General features: G+C 44.9%; 1 protein-coding gene across 4 annotated transcripts in view; it reads left to right on the top strand.

The window, feature by feature from the left end:
- Positions 1 to 4,525: 4,525 nt before the first annotated feature.
- Positions 4,526 to 16,125, top strand: part of trim9 (tripartite motif containing 9) — a 43,100-nt gene continuing 31,500 nt past the window's right edge. For all 4 annotated transcript variants that reach the window (XM_010896298.4, XM_010896299.4, XM_010896300.4 and 1 more), the window contains exon 1: positions 4,526 to 5,477. In XM_010896298.4, the coding sequence (XP_010894600.1) occupies positions 4,641 to 5,477 (837 nt within the window). In that variant the 5' untranslated portion in view covers positions 4,526 to 4,640. The remainder of the gene's footprint in view (positions 5,478 to 16,125) is intronic.

Here is a 16,125-nt window from a genome sequence, read left to right on the forward strand (position 1 = left end):
GTCAGTTCCAATCAAGGATCACATAGACCAGGGCTACTCAAGGATTTAGATGTGGGTCAGCGTGTTATGGAGTGGATGGTCGAGTGGGCCCGAACATACAGTCATGATTAAAAATAATAGTTTACTCACTCCATAGAAAGTTGTCTTTGTTTTTCGTATTTGGACATATGGTGATCTTGACATGATGTGTTACCACACACCCACATGGTTAAGATCATATCAGACCATGTTTATTACCTTTATGGAAGGCTGGAAACTCCCAAGTTACTTCATAATAATTTTAAAATCATGTTTTAGTACCATTGCTTAAAATCAGAGCCATTTTATGTGACGGTGAAGTTAGTTTCAGCATAAGGATATTGCATTATTTTGATTGAATGAATGGTTTCAGTTCGATTTTTTGAGTTGGGTTACCTTTATCAATGAATGTGGTTGGAACTGAACTTAAAATCCATGTGTTAAAATATGTTACAAAATAAGACAACTTTCCGTGGGGTGTACTTTTATCACATGACTGTAATTATAATGACAGTAATTTCATAGGTTGATTAAACCCACAGACAATCAAACAGACTCATTTCATTTGTGCTAATACTTGGGAAACTGACATCCACCATGAAATACCCATTGCAGAGCTTTGCTGAGATCACCTTGGTGGGGTTAAGGAACAGCCGTGATCCACTGTGCATAATATTTTTCGGGGAAATTAATAAAGAATGTGTCTGACACCCACCCACACGCTGCACTGCTTTTTAATCGTTCACCTGCCTGCTTGGCTCGAGTCCTTAACCACAACGCTGTCGTTTAATTAAAGATGTCTTGTCTGTGGGGCTGCACCAGGTATCCCAGGGACCTCTGTCTCTCCACCACTGGAATCCACACCGTGTTAGAGTCCTAAATGCCACCCGAGGGATGACAAACCTTTATCATCCATACCTTGTTCCTCCCTAACATTTATATATTAATTTAATGTTTTACAAAAACACCACCCATACCAGTTTTATTTGGTGATAAGATGCCATTTAAGATTCAGAGGTATTCTGTGTTGCAAACTTCTTTGATCAATAGGATCAGCTGTGTCTGTGGCTGTGATTGTAGCAGATACATAGCAGTCTTTCTATAATTGGAGGAGAGACGTGGTCTGCCTGTCTGTGATTGGAGGAGAGGTGTCAGTGTTTTCTGTGATTGGAAGAGATATGTGTCAGGTGTTTGTGATTGGAAGAGATATGTTTCAGTCTGTTTGTGACAGAGACGCAGATCTTTTCTGACAGTGAAATAGTTTCTTGACCCAGAGCAGGACACAAACAAGTATATCTGTCTAAGCGTACCAACAGAGGGCAAACCCAATATACAATGTGAGTTTCCTTCCTTCCAACAAAAAAAAAGTGTTGAGAATGTTATTCTCTTTGACTGATGCTCTCCTCCTCGTGTTCTAAATTGCGCTACTGATTCTCTGCTCAGTAGAGCACTAAAGAGTTAATAGGGTGCTATTTGTGCCATATCCCTTACTTTTGGGCATAAGAGAGCTGACTGACAAATCTAGGCTTTCAGTGTGTTGCAGTGAATCCTGACTGGAATGTTTGCAGTGTGTTGCAGTGAATCCTGACTGGAATGTTTGCAGTGTGTTGCAGTGAATCCTGACTGGAATGTTTGCAGTGTGTTGCAGTGAATCCTGACTGGAATGTTGAAGTTAGATTTATATGATTTATTTGAGTGTAGGATCAAGCTGTAAATGACAGTAAAAATGTTTACTCCCTTTTTTGTTCCTGATTGCCTAGGGTGCCAATAACGGTTAGAAAGGCTTTGGTGTCTCCAACATTACTCATCGCAAATATATGGCTGGCTTTTCAGGGGTTTAGTTCTACTACTGTGTTCATTATCTGGCTACTCATGAATGTAGATCATTTCTTTACATTTAAGTAATTCTGCAGATACTCACATTCAGAGTGCCTTGCTCAAGGGCACAACAACAGACCTTTCATTCACTGGCCCGACACTCTTACCAATAGGTTACACGTCGTTTTAAAAAAAAAAAAATCAGCTGAGTGCAAAGATTACAGTTGTACTGGCAATTTTCCACATAAATACTTCAGTTAAGTATGAAAGGGGCAAGGATGAAAAGAAACTGTGGAGGTTCTTCCAGTAGCGAAATGGAGGGTGAGAAGGCATCCCAAATTGCAACCTGTTTCCTACATAGACCTCTGCCTAAACAGGGAATAGGGTGTCGATTGGAACACCGTCTGGTCTGGCAACATTGCAGTACTGGCACTAGAAACCCAAAGAGAAGAGCCGTAGCTGAGATTTAACAGGATTGGCTGCTACCCCTGGACAAACCCACCAATCCTGGACCAACAGGAAGGTGTGGGAGTAGGTGTGCACTTCGTTCCAAATGGCTCCCTGACCCCTGCACACTGCACCAGGGTACATTTTACACGCTGCTTAGGGCGAAGAGTGCCATTCGGGAGACATTTCCATGGACTGCCCCAATGCTAAGCACAGAGATTACACACAACGGAACACGTCACTATGCTAGTTACAGCACCGCGAAGGGCCAACTCATTCAGCCCAAAGTATGTTGCATATCTCCTGTGCCAACAGCAGCTCGGTATACTTTTTTTTTTTCAAAGCTATATTTTGGGGCATATAATTCGTTATTGATAGAGGACAGAACGTGGGGAGGGACAGAGGAAAGAATGTCCGGAAATGCAAAAGTGGGCCATGGTTGAACCTATGCAATGTGCGATTTGTCCACCAGGGGGCGAAGGGTTAGACCACGGGACAACTCTAGGCCCCAGAATCTGCCTTATGTGGCGCTCTCATTCATTACCCTGGCCTCCTTCTATGAAAACATCAAGCTTGACATTAAGGATCGATCACATTTTGGTATTCCTGTAGTTGACGCAACAGCTCTACGTGTTTTTTGATCTGCACTTTTATTTGTCACATTGTTATTTGTCATTTATTACATGGATCTCACATGACTTCTACAGTTTCTATCTCTGGGCTGGTTGTAACACTTTGTCCCAAGCAAGAACAGCAGTGTGCTGAATTTGTTTAATATTTTTAAAAATAGTATAATAAAAGTATTTAAGCACTGATGAGTAGGTCTGTTTTAGCAAACTTAAGTATAGTTTTTACTATTCAAATAGCAATATAATACCATTTCAATACTATTTAGTGTACTAAAGGATAAATCAAGTAGTGCCAAAGTCAAACACTTCAAGCTTGGGTCACAAGTGCAGTTGCATTTTCTCCTCAATGATAACAGCTATTTGGCAGCAAATTCATCGACAACAAATTATAGTATTTTTCATGAAAATATTCACAACAAATTCTAACATGACGCACGACTCAGAATACATTAAAAACTCCCTGAGCATTACTTATGTGTCACAATTCATTCCCTATCCCTTACAGAGTGCATGGCTTCAGACCAGACCCATAGCATAGGGAATAACCTCTTGGAACGCACTCCTTCACCTGGTTCTTTGTTGAATAATGGCCTGTGGACAATAAGCTTTTAATTAGTTATACATTTTAGAGCATCTATTCAAAACCATGAAATCAGTTTAGGTGACCTTTGAAATGCCCTCTCTCTTGTTCAGGGCCTTTGTAACAGACATCCTGTTTAATGGGATTAAGGGGGTGAACTGGTATTCGGAAAAACAACAGAGCTTACCCCGCCACCTTTTTGGTTAATATTTGCGTGATGTGGCTTGAATATTTTACCCGGTTTCTAATTCAAAACAGCTTTGAATGGGGTATGACACTTGAGGCCCATGGGGTATTCATAAGTTAAGTACATGTCTACACAGTATAACATCGTGGCTACAGTATTACAAACCCAGATTGCCCCTTTAAGGAGCGTAATTCCGTCCTCCCAAGACCCCCGCTCTTATAGATCCAGACTGGGTTGCCATGGAAGCTTTAGAAATGGCTGTGTTATTTGAGGGGAGAGATGGTGAGGTCTCCAGTATTGTCCAACATCCTCCAACATTGCTTTGGACATATGCAACACCAATGTGTTGGTCTTCATTGTGATGTTAATTATGCCTTCAAGAGAGAGTGGCCTGCTTTATTCCTGTTTTATTTGACACGAATCCTCTTTTGGTTCGTTTACAGAAGGAGAAAAGAGAATTCGGTAAAGTACAACGGAATAAACATAATACATTACAGTCAATTATTATGTGTGGAATACAACGTCTGGCTGAATACATTCCAATAGAGTAGGGAAATAAAACGTGCAATTCTGGTTAAAACACACATTTTAATGGCCTGCTGTTTTCATAATATAACAATATGGACTGTTCTGTTTCCAATCAATATCAATTAGAGGGTTGTTCATGCAGGGCCGTTTCCCTGTTGCAGCTGATAGCTTACTGGTCTAAAAATATTCGACGGACAGCAGCCTTGTCCAATAGCTACTCTGGATTCACGGGATTTTGTGAAAGCGTTTGTCTATTGGGCAAAAAGTGCGTTGTCTTGGATAGTTTGCATGATATCTCGGCTTATCTGCTTCCAATGTTGCATTTGCTGATAGCTGCTGAAAGGGACCTTCGCCGCCGTTTAGCAATCAGAGCTATAAGAAAACAGATTTTCAAGAACTGAGAGATAAAAATTCTCTCCGGAGTCAATTTAAAATGGATGAAATGGAAGAAGAATTAAAATGCCCAGTTTGCGGATCTTTTTTCCGCGAACCGATCATTCTGCCGTGCTCCCACAACATTTGCCTGGCTTGCGCTCGGAATATCCTGGTGCAAACCCCGGACGCCGAATCTCCGCAGAGTAGCCGCGCTTCTGGTTCAGGGGTATCCGATTATGACTACCTGGACCTTGACAAGATGAGCTTGTATAGCGAGGCGGACAGTGGATATGGCTCGTATGGGGGGTTCGTTAGTGCCCCGACCACCCCCTGCCAGAAATCCCCAAACGGGGTGCGTGTTTTCCCCCCTACTGTTCCTCAACCTCCACCCCAGCACCACTTGCTAGGACAACCCGGCTCCCTACCCCCTATCCCCCGCAACTCCTGCATCACCTGTCCGCAGTGCCATCGCAGCCTCATCCTGGACGACAGAGGGCTCCGCGGGTTTGCCAAGAACCGAGTGCTAGAAGGGGTCGTGGACCGCTACCAGCAGAGCAAAGCGGCCGCTCTCAAGTGTCAGCTCTGTGAGAAGAGTCCCAAAGAGGCCACGGTTATGTGCGAGCAATGCGACGTGTTCTACTGTGACCCTTGTCGGTTAAGGTGCCATCCTCCACGGGGTCCTCTAGCCAAGCATCGCCTCGTACCCCCGGCACAGGGCCGGATAAGCCGCCGGACCAGCCCCCGGAAGATTTCCACCTGTACGGAGCACGAACTGGAGAACCTGAGTATGTACTGTGTTCAGTGTAAGATGCCGGTCTGCTACCAGTGTCTGGAGGAAGGGAAACACGGGACACATGAAGTTAAGGCTCTTGGAGCTATGTGGAAACTGCACAAGGTAGGCTAACGTGTGCCATTTATCACTAACTGCGATTGAAATGTGTCCCAATTAAGATAATTAGAATTGTAATTTTAAATTTAGTCTACTTCTTGATTTGACTGGAATTTCAATAGACTGAACCCCAACCTCCATGGTTTTGTTCACACTTATTTGTTTTGCAATGTCATACACAGCGCACATTAACTCATCGATTAGCCCTACAGGGTCCTTAAATCAGTATCGGTCATTGATGCAATTGTGAAAGCGAGATGTACTTTTATTTCCAAATATGAGTATGAGCCCACAATGATCATATTTGATAATACTGTACATTATTCCACCATTCTTAACTTCAGTGTAGTCTCTGCGTAGTAGCCTGCTGTGGTAATATGTCAAGCCAGCCTGTATCTACCCGAGATTGTCAGTAAACTTGGACAAGCAAAGTCAAATATTTTATTTTTTTACTGGTGGCGCCACCATCGGTCTCTCAAACGTGCGCAGTGTACGTTGTCTCTTTTCACAAGGGGCCAGATGCATAGTCATGGGTTTCTCGTTGAAATTCATTTCACGAGCTAGAGAGATTCAGTAGCAACAGCATTTCTGCATCAGGCGGACAGCTACCATGTCCTTTTGTCAGGGGGGACAGCTGCCATGTCCTTTCGTCAATGGGGACAGCCACATTGTCTTTTCATCAGGGGGACAGCCACCATGTTCTTTCATCAGGGGGGACAGCCACCATGTTCTTTCATCAGGGGGGACAGCCACCATGTCCTTTCATCAGGGGGACAGCTACGTTGTCCTTTCACCAAGGGACATCTACGTTGTCCTTTCATCAAGGGACATCTACGTTGTCCTTTCATCAAGGGGACAGCCACCATATCCTATCATCAGGGGGACAGCTACGTTGTCCTTTCATCAAGGGGACAGCCACCATGTCCTTTCATCAGGGGGACAGCTACGTTGTCCTTTCACCAAGGGACAGCTACGTTGTCCTTTCACCAAGGGACATCTACGTTGTCCTTTCATCAAGGGGACAGCCACCATATCCTTTCATCAGGGGGACAGCTACGTTGTCCTTTCATCAAGGGGACAGCCACCATGTCCTTTCATCAGGGGGACAGCTACGTTGTCCTTTCACCAAGGGACAGCTACGTTGTCCTTTCATCAGGGGGACAGCCACCATGTCCTTTCATCAGGGGGACAGCTACGTTGTCCTTTCATCAAGGGGACAGCCACCATGTCCTTTCATCAGGGGGACAGCCACGTTTTCCATTCCATACAGTACGTAGGCTAAATTAGTGACATGACATATGAGACTTGTATGTAGCATCTGACCTGGAAGAAGTGGTGTAGTGCTCTTTCCAGTGGGCACCAGAGGGCTCTGGTGGAAAGTACTGCACTTAAAAGGGCATGTAGGGTGCATTTTGGGATGTGCCCTGTCGTTTCAGTGCTCATGTCATTGCAGAACAACCTTTCCATCGCTGAAGTTGGTTTGGCGTCGTCTGAATGAGCATTCTACCTTACCACGGAGATGATTTCATCACATCATCAGTCAGCCACTGGGCAGTGTACCCGGTGAGTTGATCGGGCAAGTTGTCAGGGCCAGAGGGTCCAAGTCTGTTCTAGGTACTTTATTTCTATGAGTCAGGTGCTCCCGGAGATCACATGACTGTGTTTGAGTAGGATGTGGACGATGAGCTGGCATTGGAGAGTCTGATGTTATTGGGCAAAGTTGGCAATACACACGCACCTACACGCAGCATCACGTACCGACACACACCTACACACATTAGCACACATTCACCTGTACACACATGCACTAAAATGTCACAGAGAGACGAGTTCCAATCCCAACTCCTACCTCTCCCCCTCCACAACCGTTACTTCTCTCTCTCTCTCTGTACAACTCTCACCTCTCTCTCTGTACAACTCTCACCTCTCTCTCTGTACAACTCTCACCTCTCTCTCTGTACAACTCTCACCTCTCTCTCTGCACAACTCTCACTTCTTTCTCTCTCCCTCCACATCAGCACCCGTCACCTCTACTCTGCCGTCTTTCTCTCCCACTCTCCCGCTCTCTCTCTCCCCCAGCATTCAACAATGTGTCATTCCATGAGTAGGAGGCGAAGCCAGATACCGCGATTATCTACACACACACACGCGCGTGCGCGCACACATACACGCACATTCACTCACTCACTCAAACACGTGTTCATACACACACACACCTTTTTCTATCTATGTGATATCCAGGAAATTAAAAAAGGCAGATTTAAGTTGTATGGCGATCAATATGCTGATGGATAAATACTTGCCTTGTTTCCCCTGATAGATCTGTTTCACACACCCGCTATGTGTTATGGAGTACTAAATGTGCCATAATATGAAATAAATATATCAATAAATATATTAATAATTAAATACTTATATATATATAAATAAATAAATACGCATTGCATTTGCAATGTGTACACTTATACATCATCCAAATGAAATAGACATTTCATTTGGATGGTGTGAAGTTGTGTGTCATTCAAATGCATTGGGGCGGGAGCTCACCCATTTGATAGCGCTGTCCACATTGGACTTTGTATTTTATGCTTGGAACACTGTGATTGGACACTTGAGAAGAAACCATCAGATGAGGGCTGTCAATCATGTAACACACAAACGAGTTCCAGTGTTTTCTTATCGTTATGGATGCAGAATTGGGTTGCTTTGACAACTCTTTAAACCAGAGAATTGATGTCATTAGCATGTGGCCTGTTTTCAGTTAGGCTACTTTCATTGTGGGAAGTGCATGATCAGGTGGAGGACTGGAGAATTGGGTGTATCTTATTTGTGCCAGGCTGACTGCACAAATCTATTAGCTCAATAGTAGGCATAAGCCTTTGCTGTATTTTCCAGAATTTACCATAGTAGCATTTTTTTTTGTTGGCGATAAAATACATAGATGCAAGGTATTAAACAGAGGGAGTTGGGCCAGGTTGCGAAGGCTGGACAAAACCCACACAACTCAAGTCACATTCTCCATTTCCCCATAATAATGGGATTTAACATTCATAATAACACATCCCGACACCCCCCAATACATTTGAAATGGCCTACATGTAGCAGGCAAACTACATGTTGACACTGCAAACTGACATGCTTGTACATTTCTATTCTCCGCGAGTTGGGCTACAGTTTTATTGCGTTTTATTCGCCATTTACACAGGCAAAACAAGCAAGCAGGGTTGCCAAAAAAGTGCCATGTGCAGCTGAAAGATCATTATCAACTATTGACTAGTTGCTACTGTTGGTCAGTGGTCAATGTTGGAGGACAAGGCAATATGCCTATTGGGACAGCCCTGCTTGAACCTACAGTATTAGGTTTATATGCACCCCTTCTCTAATTGGGGTGTCTCCTAGAAACTACACATTTGAATGGGCTTAATACTGCAAATGTTTTCTTTTAACTCCTGAAACTAACCCAATATATTAAGCTAATTTGTTTAGTAAAAGAGGAAGATGTGCTTTGTGATTTTGGAATGCTGCCTTACATGTTTTATGCAGAATTTAATATCAATCAAATTCATCCATGGATGATATCGACTAGGATGAAACTGACCATTATTTTGTAACTTGTCAACCAAGTTTAACGTCCCTGCAAAGTCTTTCTAAAACCTCCTCAATATCTGTATCCATTGACCTGGCAATCTCGCCAAGACAAGCCAGATATTCCTCTGGATTAATACAGGTTGTTCAACTAGTGTATAGTGACAAGTGTCCAGTAACACTACATTCCGCGGGAGAGACTTGCAAAGACGCGGCGTTCACAGCCTATTTCTTTCTGACCTTGTTTTTTTGATAACTTATTGATGTCACCTATATAGAAACATATTATAATCTATGTGACTAGAGCTATGCATAAGCATTGAAATCATTTCGGATCTCGTCTTTTTCTATGTATTATTATTTTTTAGTTTTTTTTTTTTTTAGTATGAGACCTTCAGTGCAAACACATTCTTGTATTTTCCAAATTCAAACATTTAAAACAGACAAATTCTGTAATTCATTATTTTTAGTAATGTCTATTTCATTTTGACAATGCGTAAGTGTACACAATGCTTTGTGTATTTATTTATTTATTTTAGTATTTATATATTTATTTATATATTTATTTCATATTATGGCACATTTAGTCCTCCATAATGTATAGCACACAGATGTATTCCTGCCCCAGTTCATCTCTCATTTCTCTAACCCTAACCCTCGTCTCAACGCCTTCCAGTGGGTTTGGGGGAGTCAGAGGTCAATGTGTCCTCTGATTCACATCACGCCAGGCCACACTGCTTGGTTAACGACAGCAAATTACTGTGCATGCGCCAAAACCGCGCCAAGAAGTGACTAGTGTGCGGCGTAGCAACGCTGATCCATGTCCAAATGCAATCTCTTACCGGGAACGAGCGTTTTTTCCCCCGGAACTTTCCGTGACTTTTTTTTAATGTTTGGTTTGTTAAAAGCGACGCTCTGGTATTTCCACTGTCATTGGGAATCCATTTGCTTCCTGAGTCATCCCTCTTCTGAGCACTGCTTCCCTCTCCACACCTCCACTCCTCGTCAATCACTGACAGCTGCCTTTCACTCTGCAACTTTAGATGTGGTATAATGGCCATATACCACATATCCTGCCTTGTTGCCTAGAGAACTTGTAACAAAGGGACTAACACTGTCCTCTGGGAAACACTGATCAGTACTTTGGTTCCTTTCCTTTCTGGCCTGTTCATTCATTGGAATGTGAACCCACCGTGTATCTGAATATTATAACTGTATATCCATTATTCCCAAAAATCTGCCAGGATACAGGCGGTTTTTATACCATGCAGGTCTATGCGAAACTGAGGAAAGTGGGAACGAAAATGTAGAAAATGAATGAAAATGATGGTGGAATTTGGATTGAACCGTGTAAAACAGTAAGCGTAGGGAGTTAAAAAAGGAGGTTCTAACGTTACTGACAGGAGGCAGGACACAGGCGCAAGGAGAACGGTGGTCCTTTAATAACTAACAGGTACTAAAACTACAACAGAAAAAGAACAACGTTCCGACAGGAACTGGATCCAAACAAACTGCAGGAAGAATGGGAAGAAGGAACTTCAGCGAGGACAGAGACCAGGAACACAGGTGAGGGGCATGACAACAAACGTGTCCGTGCTCCAAAAGAGGGAGGGGCATTGGATCTCACTGGCCTGCCGTCACTGGGGGAGGGGCGATGGATCTCACTGGCCTGGTGGGGGGGGAGGGGGGGGTTGAATGCCAAAAAAAATGGGCATCAGAGATCACATTTTAGGTGATGATGTACTTTCAAATGATCCGTCTCCCAATAAACATCTCTTCACCGCTCACTCTGTGGGGCTCCCGGCCCTGTTGGTATGGCCTGGTTGGCTTTACACCACCGCCCCACGGGCATCTGAGGTCTGGCCAAATGATGGGCCATATAGAGGGAACGGGGTGCCATTTGGTAGCAGGCACCGGCACTGTGACCGCCACTCTCTGAGGCTCTGTTGAGAGAATGGATCACAGAGGGAGAGGGGGAGAAACAAGTTCAGAGAGGGGGGGGGGGTGCACAGGGGTGTCGGCTCTCCACGGCCATTTCGTGTCCGTCCACGCCAGCTCAACATCCCGCTGTCGAGTTCATTCGCTGAACTGGTGGCGCTTCGTTGCATTACAGGACTGGGCTCGCAGGTTGTGCAGTGGTCACGTCTCGCGGTATGTCGTTGGCCCCAGGGCGTTTCCACTTGGGGGCTGGTGGGGTGACTGTCAGACAGGGTTGCCTCTGCTCGCCACGCTCTGTCAGCTCCTTGTGGTGGTATTCGGGGTTCCTGCAAGCTCCATTGGGGTTGTTGGCCAGCGAATGCGTTCTCCACCATGCGCATAGGTACCGGCATGTACTTCCTGGTTGAACGAGCAGCGTATTAACAACACCAGGTTTGCCGAATTAGACTTCACAATATGAAGTGGGCCAGAAATGACCCAAACATATTTGTAACAACAATAATTATAATAAAAGCACCCCTTCAATGCGACTTCGGACGATGGTGGCGTAGAATTTGGTGCCTCTCTGATAGGACACCATTTGGGACGCGTCAACAGAGAGGTGTCATTGTCCATTGAATCGGGGCTATTGATCGTGTGTTCAGTTTCTGGTTTCCTTAAAACACAGTAAGCTGCTTTGTCAGACGCCAGAGCTGTGTGCTGTAATGTTCACATGGTCACATTGCCCTTTGTCTCTCAATGTGTATTTCCTCCAGTACCATCTCTGCCTGCAGCTCAAATAGCGCCCACTATCCTAGACAGTGCACTGATTTAGACTAGGGCCCATAGGGATAAAGTGCACTATTTGGAGAATAGGGTGTCATTGAGATTCTACTCTTTCATCCATCCAATCAGACATGACTGTATCATATTTATAACTGAATCAGTATGGGTTAATGTCTCTGTCATCCACATAGCAGAATCAGTATGGGTTTATGTCTCTCATCCATATAACTGAGTCAGTATGGGTTAATGTCTCTCATCCATACAATGGAATCAGTATGGGTTATTGTCTCTGTAACATCCACTAATGTCATAAATTTCAACAGCACACAGTCGGTTCATGGTTGAAATGCTTGGTCTGGTGTTTGTAGTGGCCGTGGTCTATCATGTTGTTGTTCGTGCAGATCGTCTGAAGGCTGTTGTTGTGTGACTTGACAGTTGGTATTTGTTTACCTGGGAGCTGTTGACATGATGTAGTCCTCAGAGTGGAAACACAGTCAACTGCCCAGTCACACCTGCCACCATGGCAACCGAATGTCACACCTGTCACCATAGCAACCAAGTCCCCCAAGATGCTGTGGAGTGTTAGATACCTGACTCTATCCAATTTATCCCAGATGCTAGAATTCCTGTGTGTGTGTGTGTGTGTGTGTGTGTGTGTGTGTGTATGTGTGTGTGTGTGTGTGTGTGGGTGTGTTGAAGCATTGTAATGATTCAGACATGTCTTGATCTCACCTTCGGGTCTCAGGCAATAACAACACCAACCCTATCCCCCAAGACAGCGGTATGTTTGTACGTGCGTGCGTGTGCGTGACTGTCTGTGAGACAGAATGTGGAAGAGCCATGTCCATATCTAAACCAGCCTGGTAATCAATTTCGTGTCTCAGAAGTCATCAGAGACACCAAATACATTCAAGACCGCTGAAAGGCTGCAGTTACATTTCTCCCAGGCTCTCCTCCATTTATTCACCTTCCCGCTCTCTTTTCTTCTCCCAGGCTCTCCTCCATTCATTCACCTTCCCTCTCTTTTCTTTTCCACACCTCTCCATTCCCTTTCTTTCTCCCTCATCCCATCGCTTCTACCTTCAGGGAGGTGTTAGTACATGGGCTTTCTAAACAGAGACGTTAATATGTTCAAATCACGTTAAGATGATGTCACAGGGAAAGACAATTGTAAATCCAGTGACATGGCTTACCTACACACCCCAAACCTACGCTTTACCAAGACACCCCAAACCTACGCTTTACCAAGACACCCCAAACCTATGCTTTACCAAGACACCCCAAACCTATGCTTTATCTAGACACCCCAAACCTATACTTTACCTACACACCCCAAACCTACGCTTTACCTAGACACCCCAAACCTACGCTTTACCAAGACACCCCAAACCTACGCTTTACCTAGACACCCCAAACCTACGCTTTACCTAGACACCTCAAACCTACGCTTTACCTAGACACCCCAAACCTATGCTTTACCTAGACACCCCAAACCTATGCTTTACCTAGACACCCCAAACCTATGCTTTACCTAGACACCCCAAACCTATGCTTTACCAAGACACCCCAAACCTATGCTTTACCAAGACACCCCAAACCTATGCTTTACCTAGACACCCCAAACCTACGCTTTACCAAGACACCCCAAACCTACGCTTTACCAAGACACCCCAAACCTACGCTTTACCAAGACACCCCAAACCTATGCTTTACCTAGACACCCCAAACCTATGCTTTACCAAGACACCCCAAACCTACGCTTTACCAAGACACCCCAAACCTATGCTTTACCTAGACACCCCAAACCTACGCTTTACCAAGACACCCCAAACCTACGCTTTACCAAGACACCCCAAACCTACGCTTTACCTAGACACCCCAAACCTACGCTTTACCTAGACACCCCAAACCTATCGTGTTTCCAGACCCCCCAACTTACAGGGCTGTAAAGGCCTTGATTGGGAAACAACCTCAATCTATTTGGTTAAAAGTGATTAACCAGTGTGATGAGATATGGCATGTGTGCGTGCGCGTCTCTCTTCAGCAGCAGGAAGGTCCAATTGATCTCACTCGTTAGTTGATGTTCAGGGAGGTGGGGACATCTGTCGTCATTCTGCTCTGTGTGACAGGGTGTGTGTGTGTGTGTGTGTGGTGTGGGTGTGGGTGTGTGTGTGTGGTGTGTGTGTGGATATTTATGTCAGTCTCTCAGTAGTTGGAGTTATACCCTCCTTTGATCAAAATGTGTACTACTTTCGCCATGGGGTTAGGGGTTTGGGGTTATGGGGTTTGAGGTTATCAGTTTATGGGGTATGGGCTTTGTGGTTAGGGGTTAGGGGTTATGGGCTTTGGGCTTTGGGGTTATGGGGTTAGGGTTCCCTTTGGGAATCAGCTCTTCTATGTGGGCAGAAGGACTCCCTGGCCTGTCCTACAGGGGACACTGGCCAATACACACATGCATAGAATCACACACATGCATAGAATCACACACGCGCATAGAATCACACATGCACATAGGAACAAACGCGCACATAGAAACGCACGCGCGCATAGAAACGCACGCGCGCATAGGAACGCACGCGCGCATAGGAACGCACGCGCGCATAGGAACGCACGCGCGCATAGAAACACGCGCGCATAGAAACACACGCGCGCATAGGACACGCACGCGCGCATAGAAACACACACGCGCGCATAGAAACACACACGCGCGCATAGAAACACGCGCATGTGTGTGTGCGCGAGAACACAGCAAAGTTTCAGGAGGAGAACGAGATGGCACAGCGGAGGGGGGGCAGATAGAGGATCACCTCAGAAACAGACGAGGTGAGGTGGTTACGACCCCATTACCCCCCTGTTCTATTTATTTACCCCTCCAGCTGCCTTGTACAAGAATTAACTCGGCATTCAAACATTAATGAAGATACAAGTAGGGCAGGGGAGAGAGGAGACAAAAAAGAAGGGAGGAGATGTCGAGAGGAAAAGGGAGGGAGGAGAGATGGTGTGAATAGAAGGCAAGGGGATGTGGGGGAGACCCAGAATGCACCTCTGCTTCCTAGAACCCCTGGGGTGCCTGGCCTGTCTACTGAAGGCTGTTGTATAACTCTTAGTAGACTACAAGAAGATCAGTGTAACCAGGACTTCTTTTGTGGATTTTTGTTTTCTTGAACAATCAAAGGTATGCTGTTCATCGCATAATTTAGGACTGTGCGACATTCTGTCCTACAGCAGGAAGCTCCATTCCGTTTTCTTCACAGGCTGTGATACGGGGGAAACGGTGACATCCAGAAGCCTCCACAATGCCCAGAACCGCTTGCTTAGCAACGTCTTAGCCAACTGCGTTACAGGAAAGCTGGTCGTTCGACCACGTAAGTGGAGGTATTTAAAGATGGGGAGCGAGGTTAGGAATCCAACACCTTTACGTATAAAAACACAAAGCACTCCGCCCCCTCGTCACCTTCATCATCCTCTTACTGACGACTGAAGAAAACCCTCACAAGTACTGTCAGTCTCCCAGAATTGAGCACTCACAAACACCCACTACCCACGCATGCGCGCACACACACACACACACACTCTCACACACGTACGCGCACACACAATCACACATGCACCCACACACTCAAAGAGCTGAGCATATACCTTGTCCATACTGTGAGGAGAGCATTGTGGGAAGAGTGAAGGTTTGTTTGATGTTTTTTTTTCTTGTTCCAGGTAGAACTGTATTTTGTGGTCTAGCTAAAACTACTGAATCCATTAGTGTTCCATGTAGAACTCATGGAACCAAAAGGTTCAACCCGGTACTAAAAATGGTTTAACCAGGAACCAACAAAGGGTCCCCTCCCAGGGTCAGCAAAAGAACGCTAATGGAACTGTTTTTTTATGTCCGGCTGTCATACCAGCAGACAGATTGATAAATAGCAGGTCAACAACCTGGCGACAACAGGAAATGGGAATCGTTATGTGGATCCTGCTTGTTCAGAAATAGAAGATGTGTCTGTCCTAAATTATCTCAGTACCTTACCAGGTTACCAATCCATGGTGTCCTCTGCCACTATTTTTAAATTCTCCCTCTTCGTTGGTCGGGGGCTCTGACACTTTCCCTCGATAGTTAGTAGATGGTTTCTGATGCATAATTGATGCCTGCTGCAATAACAGCTTAATAATGTATCAGTCAGTCAGTGTGGGTTAGCCTGAAGGTATGGACAGACGGGCAACAGGAATCTGGGCATTTCCTACACAACACCCATATTACCAAATAATGGTAAGCCTCTTACAACTTACACATTTATCTTAAGATAAATGTTAACCTGGAACTAAAGTTTGACGTTAATCTGTTCAATGTTCAATCAGGATCTCTTTCAGAATT

This window comes from Esox lucius, chromosome 15 (assembly GCF_011004845.1).
Source record: "Esox lucius isolate fEsoLuc1 chromosome 15, fEsoLuc1.pri, whole genome shotgun sequence".
Lineage (NCBI taxonomy): Eukaryota > Metazoa > Chordata > Actinopteri > Esociformes > Esocidae > Esox > Esox lucius.